We start from the raw sequence: 26,902 nt of genomic DNA, 5'->3' as shown, positions 1-26,902 counted from the left end.
AAAGGTTAAGTGATGACCAGAAAACCAAAGATACAAATTCTCTTTCCTCAGATGAACCGCACGGCCCTGCACTTTGCGGTGGCGAGGAGTAATTTATCGGCAGTGGATTTCTTACTGAGTCACAAAGCCCGGGTTGATGTTGCCGACAAGGTAAGCTCACCTCCAGTGGGTAGACTGAACTGCTGCGTGACATGCAGGCAGGAGAATGGACGACTGCAGGTGTCTTCCTCTCGTGGACACACTTCCATCAGCAGGCCGCATTACTGAAATGGCCTCTTAAGAGAAGACACATGCTGTGTGCTCTTTGTACTTGGTCACTAAACTGTTCACTCATTAAGACTTTGGATTTTACTCATTTTCCCATATCAACCTTACGACCCTCGCTCTCACCTACAAAAGTAGTATGATTGTCCACAGTGTGGTCAGACTCATGACAGACAGATGCGAATTAGCTCCAGGGACTTTACATCTTGACTTTGCCCTGTGGACTCTGATTCTAAATAAACTTATCAAATACATGTTCCGTGCCAGGCACAGGTATCAGGGTGGGTATTTAACACCATCGCCCTTCTAATCCTACGGGAAAGTAGAATACTCACTTTACAGATAAGGAGACTTGGATATTGAGAGGTTATAGATCCCATCCCTCAAAGTTACATTTTGGAAGGACGGAAGGGAGGTTTGAACTGAACTTTTCAGGTTTCAGAGACTATGCTGTTAGCCACAAGTCAGCTTCTGTCTGTCTGTCAAGAGAGCAAAACCCACCTCAAGGACTTTCCATCCACTTTCCCACCTCCATTCAGTACTTTATGGCACAAGGAAGCTAGCCAGAAAGACCCTAGATCATGCTTCCCATCTCTGTGGCAGAAGACAGTGGCAGCTCTGCTTGTTATAAAACTCTTGAGATCATAACAGGTTGTGCCTTTTTTTTATTATTACTTTTATTTATAATCAGCGTGCACATGTGGTGGGTGAGTGCAGGCATGTGTGTGCCCGGGCACCTGTGTGGACGTCAGAGGAACCGGTCACCTCTTTTGCTGTGGGACCCTAGTCCATGGTTCTCAACTTTCCACCATCTAGAGACACTCAGTCTTTGTGTTCTCTAGCCTGCACATCCTGGGAGGGCAGGCTCAACACTGTTTTCTCTTCACCTCTCCCAGGGCCTGGGAGCAAATATTTGAATAGTAAGAGGCTTCTGTTCACACCTGTTAGTCATCTCGTGGGCTTCGCTGGCGATCCTAGAGAACATGAAGGTTTGATAGCGCTGGGATTTTCCTTTGTATCACCAGTGAGGCACGGAGCTCTCTCGATTATTGCCATGGCACTGGTGAGCCAGTAGATTGTTATGTAATAACCCAGAGATAAAAATTACCACCGGCTGCCCACTCACTCTCTGAGTGTGATTAATTGTGACACAGTCATGGTTTTGAGGTGAGGGGCATGACTGCTGACTGAACCCAGGACTTTGCATGTGTTAGGTAAGCACGCATCACTGAGCAAGCCCAACCTAAGAAACTAAACAGATGGACAACAACAAAACAAAAACAAACAAAAAACAAAACAACTTCATTTTGAGGCAAGATACCATTAAGTGTCTCAGACTGGCCTTAAACTCACTGTGTAATCCAGGCAGGCCTTGAATTTACAATCTCAGACATCCAAATTGCTGGTTTTACTAGCCTACCACATTCTTATCATGACTGTGGCAATTAAGGGGCATGTTTTTTAGGTATGTAAATTCTGGTTTGGTTATTTTGCCTATTAGTTAGCGTGTAAAAGATAAATGGGCAAGAGGCATGATTACCCAGATATATTTATATTTTGTCTTTGAGAACTTCGTACAGTATCTTTGTGCTTTACTTTAATCCCAACGTATTGCCTGATTAGCTTTATTCTTAAAGTATAGTGCTGATTTTTGACAGGTATGCAGTGTTATATAACCATGACTACTTTAAAAATGTAGAGCAGGGCCTTGGGTGTAGCTTAGTGGTAGTGTGTTTAGGATGCATAAGGCTCTGGATTCATCCCCATCAAAAAAAAAAATAGAGGAAAAAACACACACAACCAAATAAACAAATAAAAAACAAACACTAAAACGAACGAAACTTAACAAGCAGGACAGATGCACCACCCCAATTTTTCTGTTGTCTCTGCATTCTAACCTGTCCCACCTCAGCGGCCACTGATCTCTGCAGTTTTGCCCCCTTGAGACCGTCACCTATGTGGTGACAAATGGCATGAAACATTTGAGGCCGATTCTTTCACTCAGCAAAGCTCTGCTGATGTTCACCTACATCCTTTCCCCTTTTAAACTGAACAATATTTTGTTTATGGGTGGGGCCTCGTCTATCTCTTCACCGCGTGAAGGATGTGAGGATGGCTCTCTGTTTGTTATTGTGAGTAAAGTCACTGGTGTTGGCGAGATGGCTCGGTGGATATGGTATCTACTGCACAATCATGGGAACCTGAATTTTAATGCCCAGCACCCACACAAGAAGCCAGGCGTGGCTGCACACACCCCCAACAGCAGTGCCAGGTGCAGGAGTCACAAAGATGGGTGGATCCTGTGCCTCCCTGTCCTCCAACATAGCCAAAATGGTGAGCTCCAGGTCACTGAGAGACCTGTTTAAAAGAATGATGTGGAGAGCAGTACACGAAAACATCAACAATCCCCCTGGACCTCCGTGTGTGTGTGTTTATGCACAAACACAAAGTAAGGCCTCGTGGACATTCTTGCATGTTTTTGAAGGCGTAGCTTTTCCTCTCTTTGGTATAAGAGACAGTTGGGCCACAGGCGTGTGTGTGTAACTGGGCATGAGCTGTAGACCTGGCTGGGCTGTTTTCATCCTCACCAGCAGGAGGTCAGTTTTGCTTTGGACTGCATGGTCGCCTGCTGTTGATGGTGTTTCCTCATTTGGTTCTAGCCATTCTACTCAGAATGTAGGCATCTCACTGTGGTTTGAATTGTGTTTCTCCACTTGGATGACGTTAAATATCTTTTTACCTGGTAATTTTAGTTACCATTTATGTCTCATCCTTAGTGGCATCTGCTCAGATTTTGTGTGTGTGTGTGTGTGTATGTGTGTGTGTGTGTTGAAGATGGGAATCAGGGCTTTCCACATATCAACTGAACCTTCTACCACCAATGTGTATCCCTAACCAGATCTTTTGACTATTTCTAAAAACTGAATTTGATTTTTCTTTTATTTTCTTTTAAATTATCCTTTCATTGTGAAGTTTTGAGAGTTCACTATAAACCCTGAAACGGATCCAATGTTAGGTTCATATTTTGTATTATTTTCATTTCTTCAGACTGTCTTCACAGTGTTCACAGAGCAGAAGTTTTTCACTTTGATGAAATAAAAATTTTGATGTATATTTTGTTTTAAGACAGGGTCTCATCATATGACACAGGCCGACCTGGAACGCACTATGTAGACCAGGCTAGCCTTGACCCAGAGATACTCCTACCTCTGCTTCTTGAGTGCTGGTATTAAAAGCATACGTCATCATGCCTGGCTTAATATTCCTCTTTTTAAAAATGAGTCCTGATACTGATATTGCATATCTGTTGGGATGGTTTGCCTAATCATGGCAATTTTTTCATATTTTTCTTCTAAATATTTTATAATCTTATGTTTCCATTTAGTTCTGGCGTTGCTATGGTTTTAACATGTCCCCTGTAATTCATGTGACAGATATCTGGGGCCGCTGCACTGAGTGAGGAGACCTTTAAGAGATTAATAGTTCATAGTACCCTCATAAATAGATTAATGTTGTTTGCTCAGGGAGGGTTCCTAATAAGGCGACCCCCCACTCCATGTTATGATGCAATTCACCAAGGAAGTCTCTTCAGCTTGGACCGCTAAGCCTCCAGAGTCATGAGCCAAGCCTATTTTTTTCTCATCGTTAATTACCAGGCTGTTATTACAGTTTGTTACAGCCTCTTAAAACAGATTAAGGCAGTAGTCCATCTCAAGTTGGTTTTAGTTCGGAGCAGAAACGATTTGCGATGGTTTTGTCGCACAAGGATGACTAGGTTTTTTATAATGTCACTCCAGTTTCCAAAAGTTTTGTAATGCAGCTCAGATCTGTCCCCAGGGCCAGTCTTGGACAATAGTCTTCACCAGAGTTCAGTTCCCCAAACTGTTCGTCACAGGGTTAGGAGCCGGTCCAGTTATGGCTCAGGACACAGTCAGGAGTATATGCGTGGGCTCCTTCTTGTCCACAATTAACCCCTCCTGCACACACACCATATCCCAGGTTCCCTAAATTGTCATGGACAGAAAAGAGCAATGAGGCATGGATTCTGTCACCTTCTCTTTCTCGGGGTCTTCCTCCTGTCTTTTTTTGTCCAGGTCCAGTTCTAGGACAGGAACTGCCTTTGAGTCTCTAAGAAAACAGTGAAAACATCAACACTCTCAGTTTGGGTAACCCGCCCCATCTGCCTATTTCCATTCATTTTCTAGAGTCCTCTGATAGCTGTATTTTATCCAGAGAGTTTAGCGGCTTTTGGTGGGAGAGACAGAGAGGAGGACACTTGCTCTACCTTAGCTGGAAGTTTACCCTACATAACAGGACTGCATGGTGAGACTCTGTCAATAAATAAAGAAATAAATAAATAGCAAAACTAAGGTGGAAAACAACTGAGGAAGATTTCCGGACTCTACATGGAACACACACACACACACACACACACACACACACACACACACTCATCCCAAATAAACAAAATCCGTGATTTGAAAACATTCCAGATGATTATATTTGAAATGAGTATGGCATGAGACAGTCCTGGTCTTAAGAACCCTGCTGTCAAACTGGGAAGCAAAGGGAAATGCTGTAATAGACGAGTCCCATTCAAGGCATTGAGGCTCAGGGTCAGATGTATGGCTCAGCCACTAAGGATGAAGGTGGGTGGCATCCGTGAGCTTTGAGACAAGCTAAATAAAAGGAGGGTCTTAATTCAGGGTGAACAAAGCTCCCAGATACAAACAAAGCTCAGAGATAGACCTGCTTTTCTGTGACGTTCCTCACCTATGACCAGGCTGGTTATGGGGACCAGGCTGGTTATCAGTGATGTCCCAGCATTTTATACTTTGAAAAGCATGTGAACTCAGTGTCACCCATGTCATGGGTTCAAGCTTGTCTACTTTGTGTCATGGAGGATGCTCTGGGGAGATATTCGTCTATACATGGTGATTCATTGCCTCTAAGGTCTGATGGCTCTAGTAGAAATTTGTGGTTGCAGAAATCAAGTTGCTTGCTGCTTTGATTCCCAGAATTTAGATTTTGCAGTCAGTGCTAGGAGTTTATAAAGACTGTTCGCTTCAAAATTAGGAGTGATCTCTTAGGGGAAAGAGGGTTTATCACTATGTGATTTGAGCCTGTCCCAAATATCTGCAGCCAGATTTAGACACTGAATATGGAGCAGCGAGAGCAGGGGAGCCTGAATGAAGAGGGAGAATCATGGCTAATGCTCCTCAGAGAACCTCGACGAATCATGATGGGCCATTGCTCCTTGTAAAAGGAAGCCTGTAGAACCTACTGAGATTTCCGTACACTGGGAATACACCATGTCGTCTGGGATCAGCATTCCTTTTGTGGGGCATCCTTGTTTGTTGTGGAGGGCTCAGCAACATGCCTGGCCTTTGCCTTTTGGGTACCAATATCATCCCTGAGTCATGACTATCAGAAATACTCCAAGATATTTCTAGGGGTCCCCTGGAAACAAATTGGCCCCTCATCAAGAGGCACTGGCTTAGAATTACACAGTAATAAGCTGGGACTTGCTATTTCACTCCAACCCAAACTCTCTAAAAACAGTGCCTGGAGCAGTCATAGAAATGCCAAGGGGGCTTATCCACAGCTCGAATAACAAAGGTCTACACAACCATATTTCTTCATTATTTACTCGGATATGCTCAGCTAAATAAAAAGCCTGTGTACCAGATCAAAGTCATTGTTATTTGAGGCATAGATGATGCTGTGGGAAGGCTGTGCAGAAGACATGGGTTGTTTTTTGAAAGGGATAAGGGAAACAGGAAAGAATACGTGTGACCTTAGCGGTAAGGAACAGGACAGCTGGGCATGGTTGGAGGACATCCGTGATCCCAGGATTTGGGAGGCTGAGGCAGGAATGTGGCACACTTGAAGCCAGCCTGCTCTTTATAGTGAAGCTGTCTCAGAAACAAAGCAAAGCAAAACAAAATGGTCTGGAATGTGACGGCACCTGAGCCTAACTAAGCTGAGAAATACGACTGTACCTGGCAGTGGCGGAAGACAGCCAAGTCTGAGCTGGTGTTGACTGCCCCTAAAGACCACCCATGGGTCCTTCCCCCTACTCCTCCCTGGCCCAGCCAGGGTTAACTGCTGCTTGTGGCTTCCTTCCACATTTCTCTCTGCAAGTTCAGTGAGTGATTTAAGAATTTAGCCTATAGCCGGGCAGTGGGCAGTGGTGGCACACGCCTTCAATCCCAGCACTTGGGAGGTAGAGGCAGGAGGATCTCTGTGAGTTTGAAGCCAGCCTGGTCCACAGCTAGTTCCAGGACATGCTCCAAAGCTACAGAAAAATCCAGTCTCCAAGAACAACAACAACAACAAAAAAAGATTTCTTGGGGCTGGAGAGATGGCTCAGTGTTTAAGAGCATTGACTGCTCTTCCAGAGGTCCTGAGTTCAATTCCCAGCAACTACCTGGTGGCTCACAACCACCTATAATGAGATCTGGTGCCCTCTTCTGACCTACAGACAGGATACTGTATAAATAAATAAGTCTTTTTTAAAAAAAGATTTCTTTCTACAGGTCATGAAGTTCTGAAACGAATCTTTCAGTCTGACTACTTTATGCACACATATGCACAACTCATACCATCCTTTCAGCTATCTTGAACCCCATTCCTTTGTATTTTGCTTGTTTTTGGTTTGGTTTGGTTTTTGTTTTTTTTGGAGATGGTGTTTCTCCAAGTAACATCTGCGTAGACCAGGCTGGTCTCGAACTCACAGAGATCTCCCTGTCTGTGCCTCCAGAGTGCTAGGGTTAAACACTTGTGCCACCATTGCCTGGCGCATATTTCGATTTTAAGTGGAAACTGCCAGTTAGTTTAGACAGTGACACTTTTCATTCTATCTAGTCCTCTAGGAAACCCTGTCTACCCACATGCTCTTCTGTACTTTGTCTTTTGTTGTTGATGACGCTTTGTAAGAAGATTCCATAGATTAGTGATCCATTTATCTTTACTAGCAATAGGCATTGAAAGCATCATTTGTTTAAGGTTTATGTTCTATTTTTCCTTTTATCATTCTAAATCAAGAGAGTGCACATTATAGTCTAGTTCAAAACTAGTCCTTGGTTGTGTTGCTTCTGCTATTGTATGCATTCTAATTTTTAGTACACTGCAGGGCAACATTTCATTTTAGTTCCTTCAGCTGGAAACCCACATGTGCCTGTATTACTTACATGACCCCTATAGGATTACAATATCACTTCTGTTGCATATTAAATTACTTATTTCTTATTTTTCCAGGACTCTAGTATCCACCTAGGCTTTTGTTGCCCGAGACAGAATGTGGTAGCTCATTACTTAATGGGTTCTCCTCTTCTCTCTTCTTGGGGGAAGCATGGCTTGACAGTAGTTCACCTTGCAGCCTGGTCTGGAAGCTTCGAGATCATGCTCATGCTAGTTAAAGCTGGAGCAGACCAGAGAGCCAAGAGCCAGGTAGGTGTGCAGGTTCCACGGGGAAGGGGGGTGGCGTGAGCGCTCACCTCGCCAGTTCTGGGGCAGGAGTTCTGGGGTCCCCACGGGGGCCATGAGCGCTTATGCCACCAGTGTTGGGGTGGAAGTTCTGGGGTTCTGAGGTAAGCACTTACTTCTTCACCCTGGCTCTCTTCAGGAAGGAATGAACGCGCTCCACTTCGCAGCTCAGAACAATAACCTGCCCATCGTGGATTACCTCATTCAAGACTTGCACCTGCAGGACCTGAACCAACCCAATGAGGTGTGCCCGCACACTCCCTCGGAGTTCTGCTTCTTCCTGCTTGGGTGGGGCTGCGAGAGCAGGCTTGGCCCTGTAGCCAGCTCCTTCCTCACGTCTCTGGCTGACCACAGAGCAGAAGGGAAGTATTGCTGGTGGCAGTGGCCCAGGCTTCTGCCTGAGGGGAGGACAGGAAGCACAGAGAAAGCCAGACCCCGCCACTCCCTCATCCCAGCTGGGGGCTGGACACTATCCACCTCCATTAGTATTCAAAATGTGTGCTCGGGCTTTGTTTTACAGTGCCTGACCTTCTTTGAATATATTTGACCCAAAGTTTTGCAGAAATCAGTCATGGACTATAATGCTCCTACTGTATTTGCCTTGGTGCCTTGAAATTAAGAAGACCAATTTTACCTGATGACTGTGTCTTAATGTGCTAGGCACAGAGGAAAGCAACTTATGTGCATTTTTTTCAGGGACAGGCCTAAGGCCCAGAATGTGTATCACCACAGCAGGCTCCTGACTCATTTTGTGGAGACAGTGGTATGTAGGAGGAGAGGTCGGCTGATGAGGTCAGGGACAGAAGCAGGCTTAATGAAAGCTACCTCTTCCTCTTATTTATTTTTTTCGAGATAGGAGCTTGCTCTATAGCCCAGCCTGCCCCTGAACCCGTGATCCTCCCGCCTCAGCCTCCAGAGTGCTGGGACCAGACATCCACCACCATACCCGGCTCTCCCTACTTCCAGGCTTCCTGTTTTCCAAGTGTATAGATCTGTAGTGCACTTGCTCCTCCTCCTCTGGCAATGTACTGAGGTAAAGGCTGAGGAGCTCAGTGCTAGTTACACAGCCATGGAGAGACCTTAGGATAACGCAGGTTCAGAGACTACGAGAGAGTGAGCCCAGGGGCTTCACTGCGGTGTGTAGCAAAAGCTTCTCTCAAGGTTGATTTTTATTTCTCTAATGAACCCGGATTAATGGAATAGACAGATAAAATATACTCTTTTTCGGAGATATTTGAAAGGAATGTCTTAGAAGTGCAGTAGAAATAGAGGTTGCTAAGGGCAGGGGCGGAGTAGGCTTGGGACAGTCAGTTGTTCCTTGGGTAAAGAATTTCACTTCTGAAGACAGAAAGGGCTGTGAAGATGCACGGTGGTGATGCTTACACAATGATATAAATGTACCTGGTCCAGAGCTGGTGAGAGCACAGTGGGGAGAGAGGCACTTGCCACCACGCCTGGTAACAAGCCTGATAATCTGATCCTTGGAGCCCACATGTGGAAGTAGAGAACCACCTCCCACACGCCCTCTGATCTCCGTGCCGCATATACTCCCCCCCCCAAATGATAAACAACCAGACTTATGCATTGAACTATGCATTTAATAATGATTAGGGTGGTAAACTTTATGTTATGACTATTTTACCATAACTTCTCAAATGTGGTAAAAGCAGCCAGTTTGGAGCTAGGTTCAGGAAGTGATGGCTGTTGACTCACCGTTTGTATAGAGGTGTTGGGGATTTCACAAAACCCATTGTGCAAGAAGGATTACTCTGTCTCACGGTGTCACCCTCTTGCCCAGACTCTTCTCATCAGAAAGAGCTGTTCATCTAACAGGGCTAGTGAAATCCTTCTCATTGGCTGGAAGGGAATTCTAGGCTCTGGCAAGAGACGCTTTTCTTGGAAGAGATCTTTAAGACAAAACGAATTTAACCAGGCCTAAGAGAATTTGGACGGAGTTCAGAACACGCCGACATTGGGAACTCTGGACAGTCCCCTCGTCACACAGCCCTACCAATCGCTGTGATATTACCAGAGGAGAGAGATTAGAGCCAGGATTTTGCGACTAAGTAGTCTAAATGTTTTGAATCTATATGTTAACCTCCATCTGTGACCAAAGCTAAAGAAGCAACACTGGGGTGTGGGGGAGTAGAAGGGAAGCTACAAAGGCCATTTGAGTATTGGCTGAAAACATACATGTGTTTGGTTATGTGTCAGCTGTGTGTGTTGGGAACACCTACTGGCCTAACAGAATCGGAGCTGGAAGACCTCGTAGGTTAAATGCAGCATCTTTGAGGGGAGGGGCAGTAATAAAGAGTCTAAGGGGACTTAAGGAGACATCTGTTTTCTCATTCAGGCATCCCTCGGTATTCACAAGGTTCCAGAACCTTGCTAAAACAGGCAAAAATTCAAGTCCGCATATAAAATTGTTTAGTATTTATGTAACCTGCACACAGCCCCCTGGGCCTTCTAAAGCATCCCTAGATTGCTGTTAGCATCTGTTTCAGCGATAATGCTGTGTGGTCTCCTAAAGCCTGCAGTGGGGCGAATGACAAAGAAAACAGCTACATGCTCAGTAGATGCAGGCTTTCCCCACCCTGAATATTTTGGATTTTGAGTAGTTTTATTCACCCATGGATGCATGGACCAAATGTATCTGAGGTGGCGTTTAGCCAAAGCTATCACTGCTCTGTGAAAAGAGAACTCCACCTGTGTCTGACCCCACCCCCCTGCCTGTGTGCTGCATCTCCAGCTCTGAGCACACATGACCTTCCTGCATACTTTCCTGGACTGTTTAGTTACTCTGGGTTTTCTCCTTATGTTGCATTCTGATTCCCATAAAGGGAAATGTTGTGGGGGTGTGGATGGATATACACAAAAAGATCAAGGATCCCTGTAATAAAGAATGGGTCAGGTGGGACTTTGGGTACCTGCTTAATGGCTGTTTTTGACCTTTTTGTTGCATTTTGGTGACTTACTAAACCTGAAACATAAAATAATTTATCATGGAACATTTCGATGCATCAAACTTGTTTACAAGCAAAAAATTTTAAATGCATCACGTTAAAAAAAACAGATAGTTAAAAAATATAAGCTAACAAAGGAAAAACAAAAAGGAATAAGAACCTTGGACACTGTTTATTCTGTTTATTCTTGTTAAATAAAGGCTCGGGATCCTGGGCCAAGAGGCAAGGGGATCTGCTCCAGGCGTGAAGTTGGGGCTCAGACCCTCTTCTTGGACCTGGCTGGGAAGCTTTTCTTCCTTCCAAATATAGGGAATCCCGTGAGACTGCACTGGCTAGAAGCCCGCTAGAACATAATTCAGATGGGTTGTGTTGTTTCAAAAAAAAGAAAGAAAGAAAGAAAGAAAGAAAGGAAGAAAGAAAGAAAGAAACAACATGGTAAGAAACTTTATTTTCAAAAACAGATATGACTTTGAAATCTCTATTGATATTTTTGCCCTATGAACCTAGACAAGAAAAAAGATTTATATCCTATTATTTGTATCTTACTATTGCTTCGTCTTTGAAGTATTTAAAAGAGCAAGATTATGTTAAATACCCTACTCTGCCTAAACTTGGCTTTTCCATTTATCTTTCTTGGTAACATCTATAAAGGGCGTCCAAAGTTCACAGACTTAGCTCTTCTTTTGCAAAGCAAGATGCATCTGTGATAACTCAGTCTTTCTTAAACTCTCTTTGGGTGGGTCCTCTGTCACTTCGTGTCGTGATACAAAAATGTAAAGCTTCGTAGCAATTCAGGGAACAAAGAGACAAGTTATTTTAAAACCGAACAGACCTCTAATCCTTTTAGAGAAACATTCGCCCTTGTCACGGCTTACAGGTGATTAGTTGCTTCAAACTCTTACAAGGAGTTTAACCCTCAGAGTCTTATGGTAAGGACATTAAGCCAACCCTGTGCTGGGAGGTGGGACCTCTGGGAAAGGGTCAGGATTAGAAACGATCACCAGGATGAAAACTTGTGATTGAAACCTGATGACTTTATAATGAGAGGAAGAGACACACTCCCTCTCTCTCTTGCTTTTGTGACTCTTGCAACTTTTCAGCCAGCAAGAAGGCCTTTCCCAGATATGGGCCTAGACCTCACCTCCTAGAACCATAAGCCAAACAAACTTCTTTAACTTTATAAAGTAGCCTGCCTTTGGTATTGTAGTAATGAAAAAAAACAGATTTATACATATATTTCATATAATATATACATATATTAGAATTATAGACCCCAAACTGTTAAATATATATTAGAATTCTTTCTGTTGTAAGTAACAAAACCATCTTAATCTGTGCTGAAAAACAAAGATGATTTGCTAACTTATAAATGAAGTCTTTGTGGGAGTATCTTGCTGATTTCAGACACGGTGGGTCCAGCATTTTTTTTTTTCCTTTCTGTAACACTGACTGTCACTTCACTGGAGCTAGTCCTCCCTATGCATGGTGGGAGGAGGTCTGTTCACAGCTTCTGGTTTGTAGTCATTCAGATTTTGACCCAAAGACAAGGGACCTTTCCTGTCAAAGTTCATATGTGAATGTCACAAGCAATTCTGTTTGGTCCTGATTGAACCACATGCTCAATTCTGAGCCAATCACCACGACCATATAACATGAGTTATCTGATCACTTCCCACGTCAGGAGAAAGTCAGGTGAAGCCTAGCATGTGGCAGTGCTACACGCAATAAATGGTATAATATAGAAAGAAAGGCGTGATCAGCAGCAAGCTGTGGTCCCCATATCTAAGTGGACTAGTGTCAAATGTGACCTATGATAATGTTACGGACCAGGAACCGAAGAAGATCCCCTAATGGGCATTGAAGCCAATTGCATAATTGTGTGATATTGGATCAGTTGCTTTAAAGAAACCCCTGGGCCTGGGGATAAAGTTCTTGTTGGTAGAGACTTTTCTGATGTGCGTGAGGCCCTCGGTTCAGTCTCCAGCACTGGACAAATAAAAGCCACTAACCAAAGGCACTGGGAATTACAACCTTCATTGTCAACCTGATTAGATACAGATGTGCCTAGGTAAACAGGCAGGTACACGTCTGGTCCTGTCTGAGATGGCACGTCTAGGAACGGTTAGACGGTGAAGACTCTGGCTTGTTCCATGGTTTAATCTGTTGATTGTGGATCAGAATTTGAATAGACTATTGGGAGATGGTGGGACTGTGGGAAGTGGGATTAGTTAGGGAGAGTGGCCCAGTTGGGGAGTTCCATTGATGGGTATGTCTTAGCTCTGGCTCCTTCCTGGTCTTTGCTTCTGGATTGCCACAGGTGTCTTGCCTGTATCATACACGTCTTCCCTGATGCTTCAATCTTGTCAGAGCCCAAAGGTCACAGAGCTAGTCAATGGTGGACCGAAACTGCTGTCCCCGTGAGACAAAATAAACCTTTCCTTATTAAAAGTTTCCACCAAATATCTATCACAGTACTTTTTAAAGAGGGGCATTTATTTGTCACGTGCAGATACTAGTGGCTTCAGTTATGTGTGGATCCAGGACTCCCAAGTACTGGCATCAACACTCCATCTCTTTTTTCTCTTTTTACTTTTCGGTTCTACTTTCCATTGTTCTGGCTTCATTCATAGTCACAGTCTACTTACCAAGTGGCAAGGAGGGCTGATGACATCTCAGCTGAGGAGTCTAGACTAAATATAGACTATGTCAGGGGCAAACCCAAGGCTAACACTGACTGGCCTGCTGTGATATGTGGCCAACTCAGGCAGGTAGTCCTTGGTGAACACAATGGGAGTCATAGAGTTAAAGGTTGCATAAACATGGGCTAAGGGCCAGGTTCCAGGGGAAAAGATTATGGGCAGAGATTGGGTAAAAGGTGTTTTTATCTCCTGGGACAGTATATTAGCCACCTTCATAGGCAGCTTTGTGTCTCCTCTTGCTGTTTTCTTCCCTGTCCACACACAGTCATGCTAAGTGGTACTTCACCCTGTCAGCAGCTCTTGATGCCTTTCTATTTGAATATGTGCTTCTGTGCCTCTCCACTCAGAAGGAGCCCTCTTTTCTGCTCCTCTTGGCTACTCTATTGATAGCACAATATCTGCATATATGCATCCTCAGTGAAATCATTGAATGCATGAATTATGTGGAATATATGGTATATGTGGTGGTTTGAATAAGAATGGCCCCATAGGCTTATGCGTTTGAATGCTTGGTCACCAGGGAGTGGCCATTAGGAGGTGTGGCCTTGTTGGAGGAAGTGTGTCACTGATGGTGGGCTACTGCTCCCATGAGAACCGTCCTCTGGCAGCTCAAGGGTTGAGGGGGAGCCAGTGGAGTCAACAGACTATCACCCAACTTGACTTTTCTATCTGAGGGAGTAAAACTTAATTCTCTGTTCTTTATTTCTTTCCTTAGCTTTATCTAGATGTATCCATTCTATCTCTCTTGATGTCTGTCTTCTAACTTTATTTATACCTTTATAGCTTATACATCCCAGCAGAATCTTTCAAGTGTATAAAAAGTTATAATGTGGTTATATTCTATTTTTCAAGAGGATGATACAATGAATGCAAGTAAAAAACATGTTTCTCATTTCCCTTACATGATTAAACATCTTATGTATTATAGATGAAAAACAAATTATTCCAAGAACCCACATAGATTCATACCCAAGCAACTTGTTATAGATGAACAGAGTGTAAGCCGACAAGGTATTTTTCTCAGTTAGTTCTCTTACTGGCAGCTGTATTTTGTTGTTACAAAGAAAGAATCAATCACTTTATTATTTATCTCAAAAGGTAATCTTATAAGGAATCTTAAAAGAATTATAAACCTAAACTTTTATGATTCAAAAACTATCTGTCATCTCTTCTGTAAATCCTCAGGGTGCATACCTATTTGTCAACAGTTTTTTTTTCTTTTTCTCTTTTTTTATGAGGAATCTGAGGGCAAAAATGGATACTAGGAATTCATCATCATTTTGATTACCAACCAATCACAAAAGGCGCATCAGCTAAGTATAATTGGCATGTATAGATGTATGGTATTTGTGCTTTAATAAATAAAGCTTGCCTGAAGATCAGAAAAGCAAAGCAGCCAGCCACTGGCTCTTATATTTACCTCAGACTGAAATGGGTGATCCTGCCTCCACGAATCCTCAGATTGAGACTGAGAGTGAAACCTGTCTCCTCCCATCTAATATTCCTCTCTAGTGCTGGGATTAAAGGTGTGCACCACCACTGCCCAGTCTCTATGGCTACCTAGTGTGGCTGCTGGGATTAAAGGTGTGTGCCACCACTACCTGACCTGTATTGCTGACTAGTGTGGTTGTTTTACATTCTGCTCTGCAGGCAAGCTTTATTTATTAAAACACAAATACCATACCACTCTAAGGCTGCTTTGTTCTTGTTCCCTGACCTTAATAAGTCCCTCACTCAGCTATGTGCGTTTCTAACCTTTCCCAGGTTTTTCACCTTGAAGCCATTAACAAAATCATCTTAATCTACCCGTAAGTCATATTTACAGCTTTGTTTCAGCTATGATGCACACCGAAACCTGTGACCACATCTCCCAACATTAAGATTAAAAGAACTTGAGTGCTCTTAGTTTCTGGGACTCAGTTGTTTTTCTTACTCATTAACCTAAGCCGCAATCTATATGACTTTTCAAGAGAAACTAGGTGTGTGACATTTTCTTGTTCTTATTTTCTATCCTCTGTAGCCCCTGCTTTATCAGGGAAAGGGGCAACACCATATCTTGCTTTTACCTATGTTAGTTTCTTCACTAAGCTTACCTCTATTGTAATTTCTTACTGGATTTATTAAAGACCCTTAATCATCAAATTCTATTTAAACTAACATTATATTATAAAAAATCATTACTTCAGTTAAAAAGTAAAGTTTAGGAGGAAATCATCTTCATAATAATCCACCAGTAAAAATGTCCAGTAGAATGGGATATTTTCATGAAATAATCATACCACATTAAAGGCAGTGGAGATCTCCCTACACCCATGCCAGATACCAGTGAAAAACAGCAGTGGCAAACGTGTAAAGACACAGCAGCAGCAAGAGCCATTCTGGGGTTGAGGCTCTGGGGCCTTGCCCATCTGAGATTCACCCGTCAGTACCTTGCATGCCAGTGGGCTGATCCCCTGAAGTCAATTGCCACCTGCTGCTCTCCTGACATGGCCCCTGGCAGTGGGCTTTGGGGCTTCAAATACTCAAGCCAGGCCCAGTGTCTGGCTCTTCCTGCTGCCTGCCTATCCAGATATAGAACCTGCAGTTCCTCTCTAGCCCCAGGTCAGATCTGACTTTGTCCAGCCATAATGACAAAGCCTCTAAAACTGTAAGCCAGCCCCAATTAAATGCTTTCTTTCATAAGAGTTGCCGTGGTCATGGTGTCTCTTATTTTCATCTAGTATGCAAGCAGTGCCTGTTGGTTCCCGTTTCATGATGTAGGTGTTACTCAGGCTTGTTCTCCCTAGGGCACACATACCCAAGAGAACAGTTATGAGGACATTAACTTAGTATTACAGAGATTTTATTTGTCATGGCAGGAAACGTGTGGCAGAGCACAGCAGCTTCCACACTGGTGGCCAGGAAGCAGAGCTGAGCACAGTAGGACAGAGCAAGCACAGGACAGGCCCCAGAACAGGTCCTCAGTGACCAACGTTCCTCAGCCAGGCCCATCTTCCACAATTCTGTCACCTCCAATAATCTATTCAAAGTCTGAATCCACCAATGGAGCAAACCATTCACTAGGTCAGAGCCTCCAACCTCAAGTCCTGCCTGGAGACACCCTCACAGACATGCCTGGAGGTGCTTTACTTATGTCCTAGCCGGCTCATAATCCAATCAAGTTGATAAATAAGATGAATCACCACGAGCTGTTTGTATGATATTTCACCTGCTGTTGTCCTTTGAGGATATTTGTGTTAAATCACATACAGTAACATCCATCCGTCATTTTCAAACGGACTAGATTTTAGCCTTCAACCATAGCCCGACGTGTAGGCAGGAGATTGTGACTCTAACCTATATGTTTTTTCCCTTTGCCCTTTGGTGACTTCTTGGAAATAAGGAAGGCAGGGAAGCCTCAGACTCTGAAGGTCTGAAGATGGAGGCTCTCGTTGACAATTTATGTAGCCTAAGAACAATGAACTGCATGGATTTCTTGGTGCTGGTTTGCTTCTCTAGCTTCTACACATTCATGGACCCAGGTCTCCACAGAGCTGATCTTAGCAGATGTTTTCCACTTTGTCCAATAGGCACTGGGCTATTTTAGCCACTTCCTCTTCCTTTTCCCTCCCTTATAAGCAAAGAGTGGCATGATCTTTTTGTTAAACATAGCTAGCAAGCGATTAGCTGGCAGATTCAGAACCCTATTTATAGACTGTTGCGCCCGCTTTACATTCAAAGGCATCTTGGTAAGCTCTCAGTTAACACACTAAGCCGCGCTGAATTTTCCTCCTTTTCAGTTGAAGAAGATTCATCGCTGTTTTGTCATTCAGCTTCCTTTTTCTTTCTTAAAAATAGCTCAAGTTTAAAAATTCAGCTTTTGTACCTCTTTTCACTTTTCTCCATGACATTTTGGCTATTGCGAAGGCAGTCTCCATTACCAACAGGAAAACTCGGAGAAGTTACCATTATTCAAGCATTCTATATTTGAGGAACCAGCTACGAACACTTCTCCTCATCGGAGTTTCTGGATGTCCCCGCTTTGGTTCTTCTTTCCATTTCAAACAGGACCACACTCAAGAGTTTTCTGGCTGATTCTCAGGAATATAACAGCCTGTGAATACGGCCTCAAATCGGATTGAGCAGGGAGGGGTTGGAAAGAAGGTTCAGTGGTTAAGAGCACTTACTGTCCTTTCAGAGGACTCAGGTTCAATTCTTAGTCCCAACATGGAGGCTCACAATGGCTTTCAGCTCCAGTTCCAGGTGACCCTGAAGGTCTCTAGGCCCGAGCAAGGCAAACAAGGCACACACAAGTTTCGCTTCTTCCCCCTTGCTAAAAACCATTAGATTACATTCCTAAAGCTAGCCCCTGAGGTCTATTCTCTTATTTGACCATAGACTCTTTACTGAGACAGAGCACTAAGGTCCAGCAATCAATTATTTGGCTAACATGTTCGATCAGGTTACCAACTCACCCTACCTAGCACAGATTCCCTCTTAAAACCCTATTCCAAAAAAAAAAAAAAAATGCTTGCTGCTGCTTACTGTCTGTCTTTGTGGCTTCTCCACCCCTCCCTATCCCTCCCGGGTAATAAACCTCCTTGGTGCTGAGAATTTGGTGTCAGGATGTGTCCTGTACACCAACTCTGATGGGAATGTCCTCCCTTACTGACCCAGCATTCTCTTCTGGCCTCTGAGGGGATCATGTGTGCACATGATACACATACATACACTCAAGGTCTACGTGTACACATTAAATAAAAATGAATACATCTTTAAAAATAAAGCAAAATTCAGTTGTATCTGACCAAATGTTGTATCTGAATGAGCTTCAATGCTAAAGAATTTCTGGCTCATGTGTTTTTATCAGAAAGACTTAGGATGCTGCCGAGGAGCTTCAAGCAGGATCTAGCACTACCTCATGTCTCAGGAGGTAGCTGAATGGAAGAATCGTTGATGCAGTCAGGAATTCTTGCTGCATTTGAAATGGCATCTGATCAATAGGCTGTGACATTTGAACTGGAACCTGATCACTAGGTTGTGGCTTTTGAAATGGCATCTCATCACTAGGCTGTGATACAGTGCTTCTCTGGGGCTTCAGAGAACCTCTACCGAGCACTTCTCTTGTTACCATGAAATGGACTCACTGTTGATTTGGGGTTCCCACAGTTCTGATGACAATCCAGAACTGGATCTGGCTTCACTTTAGAGGAATTGTCATCCCCTGCCCATGAGAAGGGCCTGGAACTGATGTGTCCAAGAAGGAGCGTCTTAGCTGCCTCTTTACCTTTCAAATGCTACCCACTCCTTGTCAGTTACTCCAATTGTTTGCTGAATGTGAAATAAATGTAGAATTTGCAATTGATTTCAGAGAGGAAGAAAACCATTTCTTTTGGCAGCTGAGAGGGGCCATGTTGAAATGATTGAAAAGCTTATTTTCCTTCAACTACATACTTCAGAAAAGGACAAGGTGAGTTGGACTTAGTAGTTTGTTGTTGTTTTTTAACTGAGAACAAGGAGGAGTAACAGTTGGTGTAGGGGGTTAACAATCGGTATGCAGATTACATGACCATTCTTTTCTGGTCCACAGTAGAGTTCTTAAATTGTTACTGTTGAGAGAATCATGGACTTTGCAGATAAAATCCATCCACCTTTGCTGTAGGTTATCATAATTGGTAGGTATTTGTTGTTGTTGTTGAGACTGGTCTCTATGTCTCTAGGTCCTGGCTGTCCTGGAGCTTAATATGTAGGCTAGGCTACATATCAAGAATTTATAGAAATCTACCTGCCTCTGCCTCCCGAGTACTGGACTTAAAGGTGTGCACCAGCACCAACACCCAGCCATAAATGTTTTGGAGTTAGTTTACTTCATGAATTTTTCTACTACATGTTGAGTTTGGCTCTTCTAAATCAGAAGTTCGATGAACTTGGTTTCCAAGTTGCTTGTGAGGCCTTGTTTCATAAATGGAGGACCCACTTCTGGGGAGTCCCAACCTTTTCCTATCCTTCCTTGAGGACTGCTTCAACTTGGTCCCACATTAACTGTGAAGGGAAAACTCACAAGGTAGCCATCCATATGGACATCTTTGTTGAGTTCCTTAGGATAAATTCTCAGAAGTGAAATTAAAAGTCTACGAGCTTTGCACCATATATTTTTTGATATGTGTTACTAAGGTTACTGCTCAGGTTGATTTTATCAGGGTACCCTAACATAGGCTAGGTCCAATTATTTTTGTTGTTCTTTGTTCTTTTTTTCTAAAAAAAAATTAGTAGCAAATTTAAGCAAGAATGATTTTTCTCTCCTACTGTATTAAATAGCAAAGGATTTTTTATTTAAAATGTGTTAATTGACAATCCTTACTAAAAACTGGAAAATGTCTATTTTCTACTTTAACCAAAGAAAAAGCTTCCAGAAATCACCCTGTAGCCTGGTGTTGGAAGGTGTGTTCCTCGGCACAGGCAATTTCACCGGGAATGAATTTCTGTTTCAGGAGGGGAACACTGCCCTGCACCTGGCTGCCATGCATGGCCACAGCCCAGCGGTGCAGGTGCTACTAACTCAGTGGCCGGAAGTAAATGAGACCAATGAGGTAGGTGGGCATGCAGGGTCCTGCTGTTTTCTTCAAGTGTCCTCCACTGGGGAAACTGCTAATTCACTCGAAAGCCATTTGAATTTACATCGAGGAAGGTCACCAGAGACACTGTCTTCCAGACACAGCAGAGATCGTGGCTGCAGGCACAGATCCTGCACAGGTTCAAGCCCAGTGAGGTCCCAACACTGATAGGGGGAAGTGGACGCAAGCTTCCAGCTCTAAGGAGCTGTCCCCAATGAACAACTGCCTGCAAAGGAAAACTTAGTTTCCTCCAATGGAGTCTCACTGGATATACAATCCACACTCATGGAGGCTCCATGCCCAGCAGTAGATGCCGACGCGAAATGAATCAATGGTGTTTTTGTAGACTTTTTGTCTCATATTGCTTTGTCCCGATATTTTTTTGTCTGATTGTTTTTTGCGTGTCTATTATGGTTTTGGATTTTGTAGTTTTGTGGGTTTTGTTTGTGTGTGTGTGTGTGTGTGTGTGTGTGTGTGTGTGTTTTGTCCATGTATGTTTATTCTGTTTTGTTTGTTTGTTTGCCTAGTTGTTTTCTAAAGAGAAAGAGAGAAAGAAAGGGCCTGGAGTTGGGAGAGTGGGAAGATGGGGGGTGGCCTGGAAGGAGTTGAGGGAAGAGAACCCGTGATCAGAATGTATTGCATGAAAACAAATGTTTCTAATAATGATGGTGATGATAAGAAGAAGAGGAAGAAGTCATTTGTTTTCAGAATAAGTGTGTGTTTTTACACTGGAGCCCTACAGGACAAGAAAGTCGTGGGGAAAACATATGATTCTAGCTGTTTATACAATATCCTGTAAGAATCTATTTCAGAAACCACAGCCTTCACATAGGAGGTAACCTGTCATCTCTGTTTTGACATTCCAGTGGTCCTTGGCAGAGAGAGTTGGCTTCTGTTGTTGTTTTTTGTTGTTGTTGTTTTCCTGGGGTGTGTGTGTACATGTGCACACATGCATGTGCATAAAAGACATGGCGTGTCCTGGGACTGACCAGGTCAGCAAGACAGAAATTGAAAATAGCTGAATGGGGTAGGCTAAAACAGGCAGATGATGGAAGCTCTGATCATCAGCTGTTTGTTTTTCTTTCCTATAAAATGAATATCAAATGAATCCTGCCCTTCTAGAATTATCGTATGATTGGACTATGCCAAGTGTATGGTCTTGCCAGTATATGTTGGCACCAATGTGCTAAGTAATGCTAACAACAGCAAAAGAATCATACATAAAAGATATTGGAAGCATGCTCTCCCTCAAAGTACTGTTATCGCATGCCAAGGGGAAATTAATTTTAACTTCTTTTTCTTTGTGTCAGAATGGAGAAACTCCATTCATGTTGGCTGTTGAAGGAGGCCATGAAGAATGCAGTCGAGTGCTCTTGGCAGGAGGAAGTGATGTCAACATTCCAAACAAAGTATGCAACTTGGGTTGTGATCAGCCATGCGGTGGGAGGATGGCTTAGAATATTCTTTGGAACTCTGGTCCTTAATTGATGGTTTACTGGGTTTTTATAGAATTAAAATTTTAGTATGTCATGGTTTGCATAAAAATGATTTACCACAGATAGTCTCTTCAAAAGCAATGTCATTCTTTCAATTCATTTGGGGGAATGACAGAAAAGGAAACAAAAGGAACAAGGGCCTGTCACAGCAAGATGGCAGATACTCTACTCTGCTTTGTTGATAGCAGACACTAAAGAAGAAAAAAGTTTGCTGTGTGAAAGCTCGGTGGAACATCCTGGCCTTGAAAAATGCATGATGTTGTCTGCCTCTAAATATAAAATACTTTTATTTAGTCATGGCACTAACAGACTTTGAAACTTTTAACATTGGTGTCTTAGTTACCATTTACCATCCTATTGCTGTGAAAGGGATCATGAACAGGGCAGCTTACAGAAGAAAGCATTTAACTGGGGGCTGGCTTACAGTTTCAGAGGGTGAGTCCAGGACCATAATGATGGGAACCATGGCAGCATGCAGGCACGATGGTGCTGGAGCAGTAGCTAAGAGCTTGCATCCTCATCCATAGACAGCAGGCAAAGAGTAAGAACAGGCCTGGTGTGATTTTTGAAACCTCAGAGCCCATACCCACTTGCACACCTCCTCCAATAAGGGCACACCTGTTCTAGTAAGACCACACATACTAATCTTTCCTAAATAGCCCATGAACTGGGAACCAAACACTCTAATATATGGGCTTATAGAGGCCATTCTTATCTCAAACCACTACAACTACATTACTAGCTTCACTTGTTTTTAGATTTTAAAAAAAGCTATAACCTAGAATGAGCAAGAGACTAATCCAGGATCATACTGTAATGGTAACGCAAAGATTCAAACTCATGCTGGTGGCTCTGTCTTCAGACAGATTTCTGTGATTTTCTGATTAGTATTAAATTACAATGAAAATAAGTCATGACAGAAAATTTAGAAGGTACCTAAAAAAGAATATGATTTAAAAAGTGACTATCTTCAATTCTACATTTCAGTTCTGCTCTTCAGAACTGTCTCTGGACTTTACTTGGTCCCCCAGAAAGTTTTCATGCATTCACAAGGGAAGTGAGACTGGATTGGACATTCATCTGCACAGCAGTGCACTATGTAATTTATTATTCTGCACCTTGTTGTTGCCTTTGTAGTAGCGCAATGCGTTGTTGGAGGAGACCTCTCATTTTTCCCAGCTGTCCAGAAACAAATAATCACTCAGAAACTATATTGTGCTGTTTCGCCAAAAGCTTAAGCATATTTCTGGCTAACTCTTTTATCTTAAATTAACCCATTTCTATTAATCTGTATATTGCCACATGACTGTGGCTTACCAGCAAGGTTCTGGTGCATCTATCTCCTGCAGGCGGCTACATGGCTTATCTCTAACTCAGCCTACTGCATATATATGTGTGTGTGTGTGTGTGTGTGTGTGTGTGTGTGTGTGTGTGTGTGTGTTCTGGGATAGCTCTATTCTGTTAAGCCATTGGCCAAAAGCAGCTTCTTTATTAACCAATAAAAGCAACATATACACAGAAGGACTTTCCACATCAAAGTGTAGGCAGAGTTTCCTGTGTTGGTGGACTCTCCCAATTAATTACTCTGGAGCAAAATTAATTGTCAATGCTTGTTCAATAGCTCAGACTTGTTACTAGCTAATTCTTACATTTAAATTAGCCCATATTTTTTTATCTATGCTTTTTGCCATATGACTTGGTGCTGTTTCTCAGTATGGCATGACCATCTTGATTCTCCGTGCATCTGCTTGTGACTTCATACTCTGCCCTTTTTTTCTCTCAGCATTCCCAGTTTGGATCTCCAACCTAAATTTATTCTGTTCAGCTATTGGCTAGTCAGCTTCTTCATTCAACCAATAACAGCAAAATATATTCACACAGTGTAAAGGAATATTCCACATTATCCCCCATTGAGTAGGCAGGAACCAGAAACCTTTGCCGGTCTGGGCATGAGTCTGGGACCTCTGAAGGAGTAGACCTGGGCCAGAGACCTTTGCAGGACCAACCCCAAGCCAGAGACCTCCACAGGAGCAGATCCAGACCAGGGACATTTACAGAAACAGGTCTGATCTGGCAATCTAAGCCAGAGCAAGCCTGAGTTGACTCCATGGGATTGGAGAAAGCCTTGGGAGAGCTGAGCAACCTCGAGGAACACAGAGTGACCAACAGAGTATCTGGAACCGCGACACTGATTGTACCACAAGGAGCAACCATCTGAGCCTTGGATCAACTGGTACCTGCAAGATTAATCACCAGAGTTACAGACAGCCCCAGCTACATCAATTAGAGGAAAAGATGGATAGACAAGGTAAAAACACACGAAACACCACAAAGAGCAGCACGACACCAGTAAAATCTAGTGACCCCACAACAGCAAGACTTGAACAACCAAATATAGATGAAGCAGAAGAAAATAACCTAAAAAATAACTTTAGGACAATGTTTGAGACTCTTAAAGAGGAAATAAGAAATTCCCTCAAAGAAATGGAGGAAAAGACAAAGAAATTAGAAGACATCAACAAATCCCTTAAAAAAAAAAACAAGAAAAAGCAATCAAACATATGAAAGAAACTATTCAAGACTTGAAAACTGAAATAGAGACAATAAAGAAAAGGGAATTATAGAAACCAAAATTATGAGAAAACTATCAGGAACTACAAATGCAAGCATAGACAGCAGAATATAAGAGATGGAAGAGAGAATCTCAAGCACATAAGATACAATAGAGGAAATAGACTTTTGGTCAAAGAACACATTAAATCTAACAAAAGCTTAACAAAATATCCAGGACATATGGGAAACCATGAAAAGGCCAGACTTAAGAATAATAGGGATAGAAGAAGGAAAAGAAATGGAATTCAAAAGCACAGAAAATATATTCAGCAAAATCATAGAAGAAAACTTTTCCAACCTAAAGAAAAATATGCCTATGAAGATACAAGAAGCATACAGAACACCAAACAGACTGGATCAAAAAAAATTCTCCTCACCACCTAATAATCAAAACACCAAACATACAAAATAAAGAAAGAATATTAAGAGCTGAAAGGAAAAAAGCCAAATAAAATATAAAGGCAGACCTACAGAATTACACCTGACTTCTCAACTCAATGGAGACAATGTAAGCCAGAAGATCCTGGTCAAGTGTTATGCAGACGTTAAGAGACTATGGATGCCAGTCCAGTCTACTATACTCAGCAAAACTTTCAATCACCATAGATGGACAAAACAAGATATTCCATGAAAAAAAAAACAGATTTAACCAATACCTAGCCACAAATACAGCCCTACACAAAGAGGAGGAAAGCTAGGAGGAAAACTCCAACCCAGGGAAATTGGCTACATCAGCAAAAACACAGACAATAAATGATCTCACAGCAGCAAATCCCAAAGAAGGGGGAAACACACACAATAACATCAGCAACAATGAAAACTAAAATAGTAGGAGCTCACAATCACTGGGCATTAATATCCCTTAATATAAATGAACTCAACTTACCTATAAAAACACAGGCTAACAAATTGAATACAGAAACAGAATCCATCCTTCTGTTGCATACAAGAAACACATCTCAACTTCAAAAACAGACATTGCCTCAGAGAAAAGGGTTGGGAAAAGATTTTTCCAATCAAGTGGACCTAAGAAACAAGCTGATTTAGCTATCCTTATAGCTAACAAAATAAACTTCAAACTAAAATCAATCAAAAGAGACAATGAAGGACATTTTGTATTAGTCACAGGAAAAAAAACCATCAAGAGAAAATCTCAATACTGAACATCAAAGTTCCAAATACAAGGGCATCCTCATATGTAAAAGAAACACTTCTAAAGCTTAAATCATACATTAACCCCCCCCACACACACACACACCTACACACTAATAGTGGGAGACTTCAACACTCCACTCTCACCACTGGACATGTCTGTCAGACAGAAAATTAACAGAGAAATAAGGGAACTAACAGATGTTATGACTCAAATGGACTTAACAGACACCTACAGAACATTCCATACAAGTATAATACCTTCTTCTCAGCACCTCATGGAACCTCTCAAAAATTGACCACATACTAGGTAATAAAACAAACCTCAACAGATACAAAAAGATTGGAATAACTCCACGTATCTTATCAGATCACGATGGCTTAAAACTAGAATTCAACAGCAACACTAATTCCAGAAAGCCCACAAACACATGGAAATTAAACAATGCTCACCTGAATCATCAATGGGCCAATAAAGAAATAAAGGGAAAAATTAAAAACTTCCTAAAATTCAATGAAAATGACCATACAACAAACCCAAATTTATGGGACACAATGAAAGCAGTGTTAAGAGGTAAGTTCATAGCACTAAATGCCTACCTAAAGAAACTGGAAAAATCCCACATCAGTGAGTAAATAGAACATTTGGAAACTCTAGAACAAAAAGAAGCAAACTCACCCAGGAAGACTAGACAGCAGAAATAATCAAATTGAGAGCTGAAATCAATAAAATAGAAACAACAACAGCAACAACAACAACAAAAAAACAATATAATGAATCAATGAGACAAAGAGTTGGTTCTTTGGGAAAATCAACATAATAGACAAGACTTTATCTAAACTAATCAAAAGGCAGAGAGGGAATATCCAAATTAACAAAATCAGAAATGAAAAGAGGAACATAACAACAGACATGGAGGAAATACAGAAAATCATCAGGTCATATTACAAAAACCTGTACTCCACAAAATTGGAAAACTTAAAGGAAATGGACAGCTTTCTGGATAAATATCACCAAAATTAAATTAAGACCAGATAAGCAAATTAAATAGACCTAAAAGTGCTTAAGAAATAGGAACCATCATCAAAAGTCTCTCAACCAAAAAAAGTCCAAGACCAGATGATTTCAGCACAGAATTTACAAGATTTTCAAAGAATAACTAATATCAATGCTCGTCAAATAGTCCCACACAATAGAAAGAGAAGGAACATTGCCAAACTATTTTTATAAGACTACAATTACCCTAATACCCAAACCACACAAAGACTTTACTAAGAAAGAGAATTACAGACCAAGATATTAATCCACCAATTTACAAACACCTGATTTTTGACAAAGAAGTAGAAAATATAAAATAGAAGAAAGAAAACATATTGAACAAATGATGCTGGCATAATTGGATATCAACATGTAGAAGAATGAAGATAGATCCATATCTATTGTCATGCACAAAGCTCAAGTCCAAATGAATCAAAGTCAACCAAACTGAACATCATAGAAGAGAAAGTAGGAAGTACACTTGAACGCATTGGACAGGAGACCACTTCATAAATATAACCCCAACAGCACAGACACTGAGAGAAACAATTAATAAATGGGACCTCCTGAAACTGAAAAGCTTCTGCAAAGCAAA

At 42.1% G+C, this 26,902-nt stretch overlaps 1 protein-coding gene across 1 annotated transcript in view; it reads left to right on the top strand.

Moving 5' to 3' along the window:
- The window catches only part of Ankdd1b (ankyrin repeat and death domain containing 1B), a 64,862-nt gene that overhangs the window by 9,942 nt on the left and 28,018 nt on the right, over window positions 1-26,902 (top strand). Inside the window, exons 3-8 of the mRNA XM_048441498.3 lie at window positions 52-150; window positions 7,618-7,716; window positions 7,892-7,996; window positions 18,765-18,863; window positions 19,885-19,983; window positions 21,318-21,416. Coding sequence (XP_048297455.3) covers window positions 52-150; window positions 7,618-7,716; window positions 7,892-7,996; window positions 18,765-18,863; window positions 19,885-19,983; window positions 21,318-21,416 — 600 coding nt within the window. The remainder of the gene's footprint in view (window positions 1-51; window positions 151-7,617; window positions 7,717-7,891; window positions 7,997-18,764; window positions 18,864-19,884; window positions 19,984-21,317; window positions 21,417-26,902) is intronic.

This window comes from Myodes glareolus, chromosome 15 (genome assembly GCF_982192425.1).
Source record: "Myodes glareolus chromosome 15, mMyoGla1.1, whole genome shotgun sequence".
Classification (NCBI taxonomy): domain Eukaryota; kingdom Metazoa; phylum Chordata; class Mammalia; order Rodentia; family Cricetidae; genus Myodes; species Myodes glareolus.
Note: the sequence above shows the minus strand (reverse complement) of the source record. Positions and strands in the feature narration are given on the sequence as shown.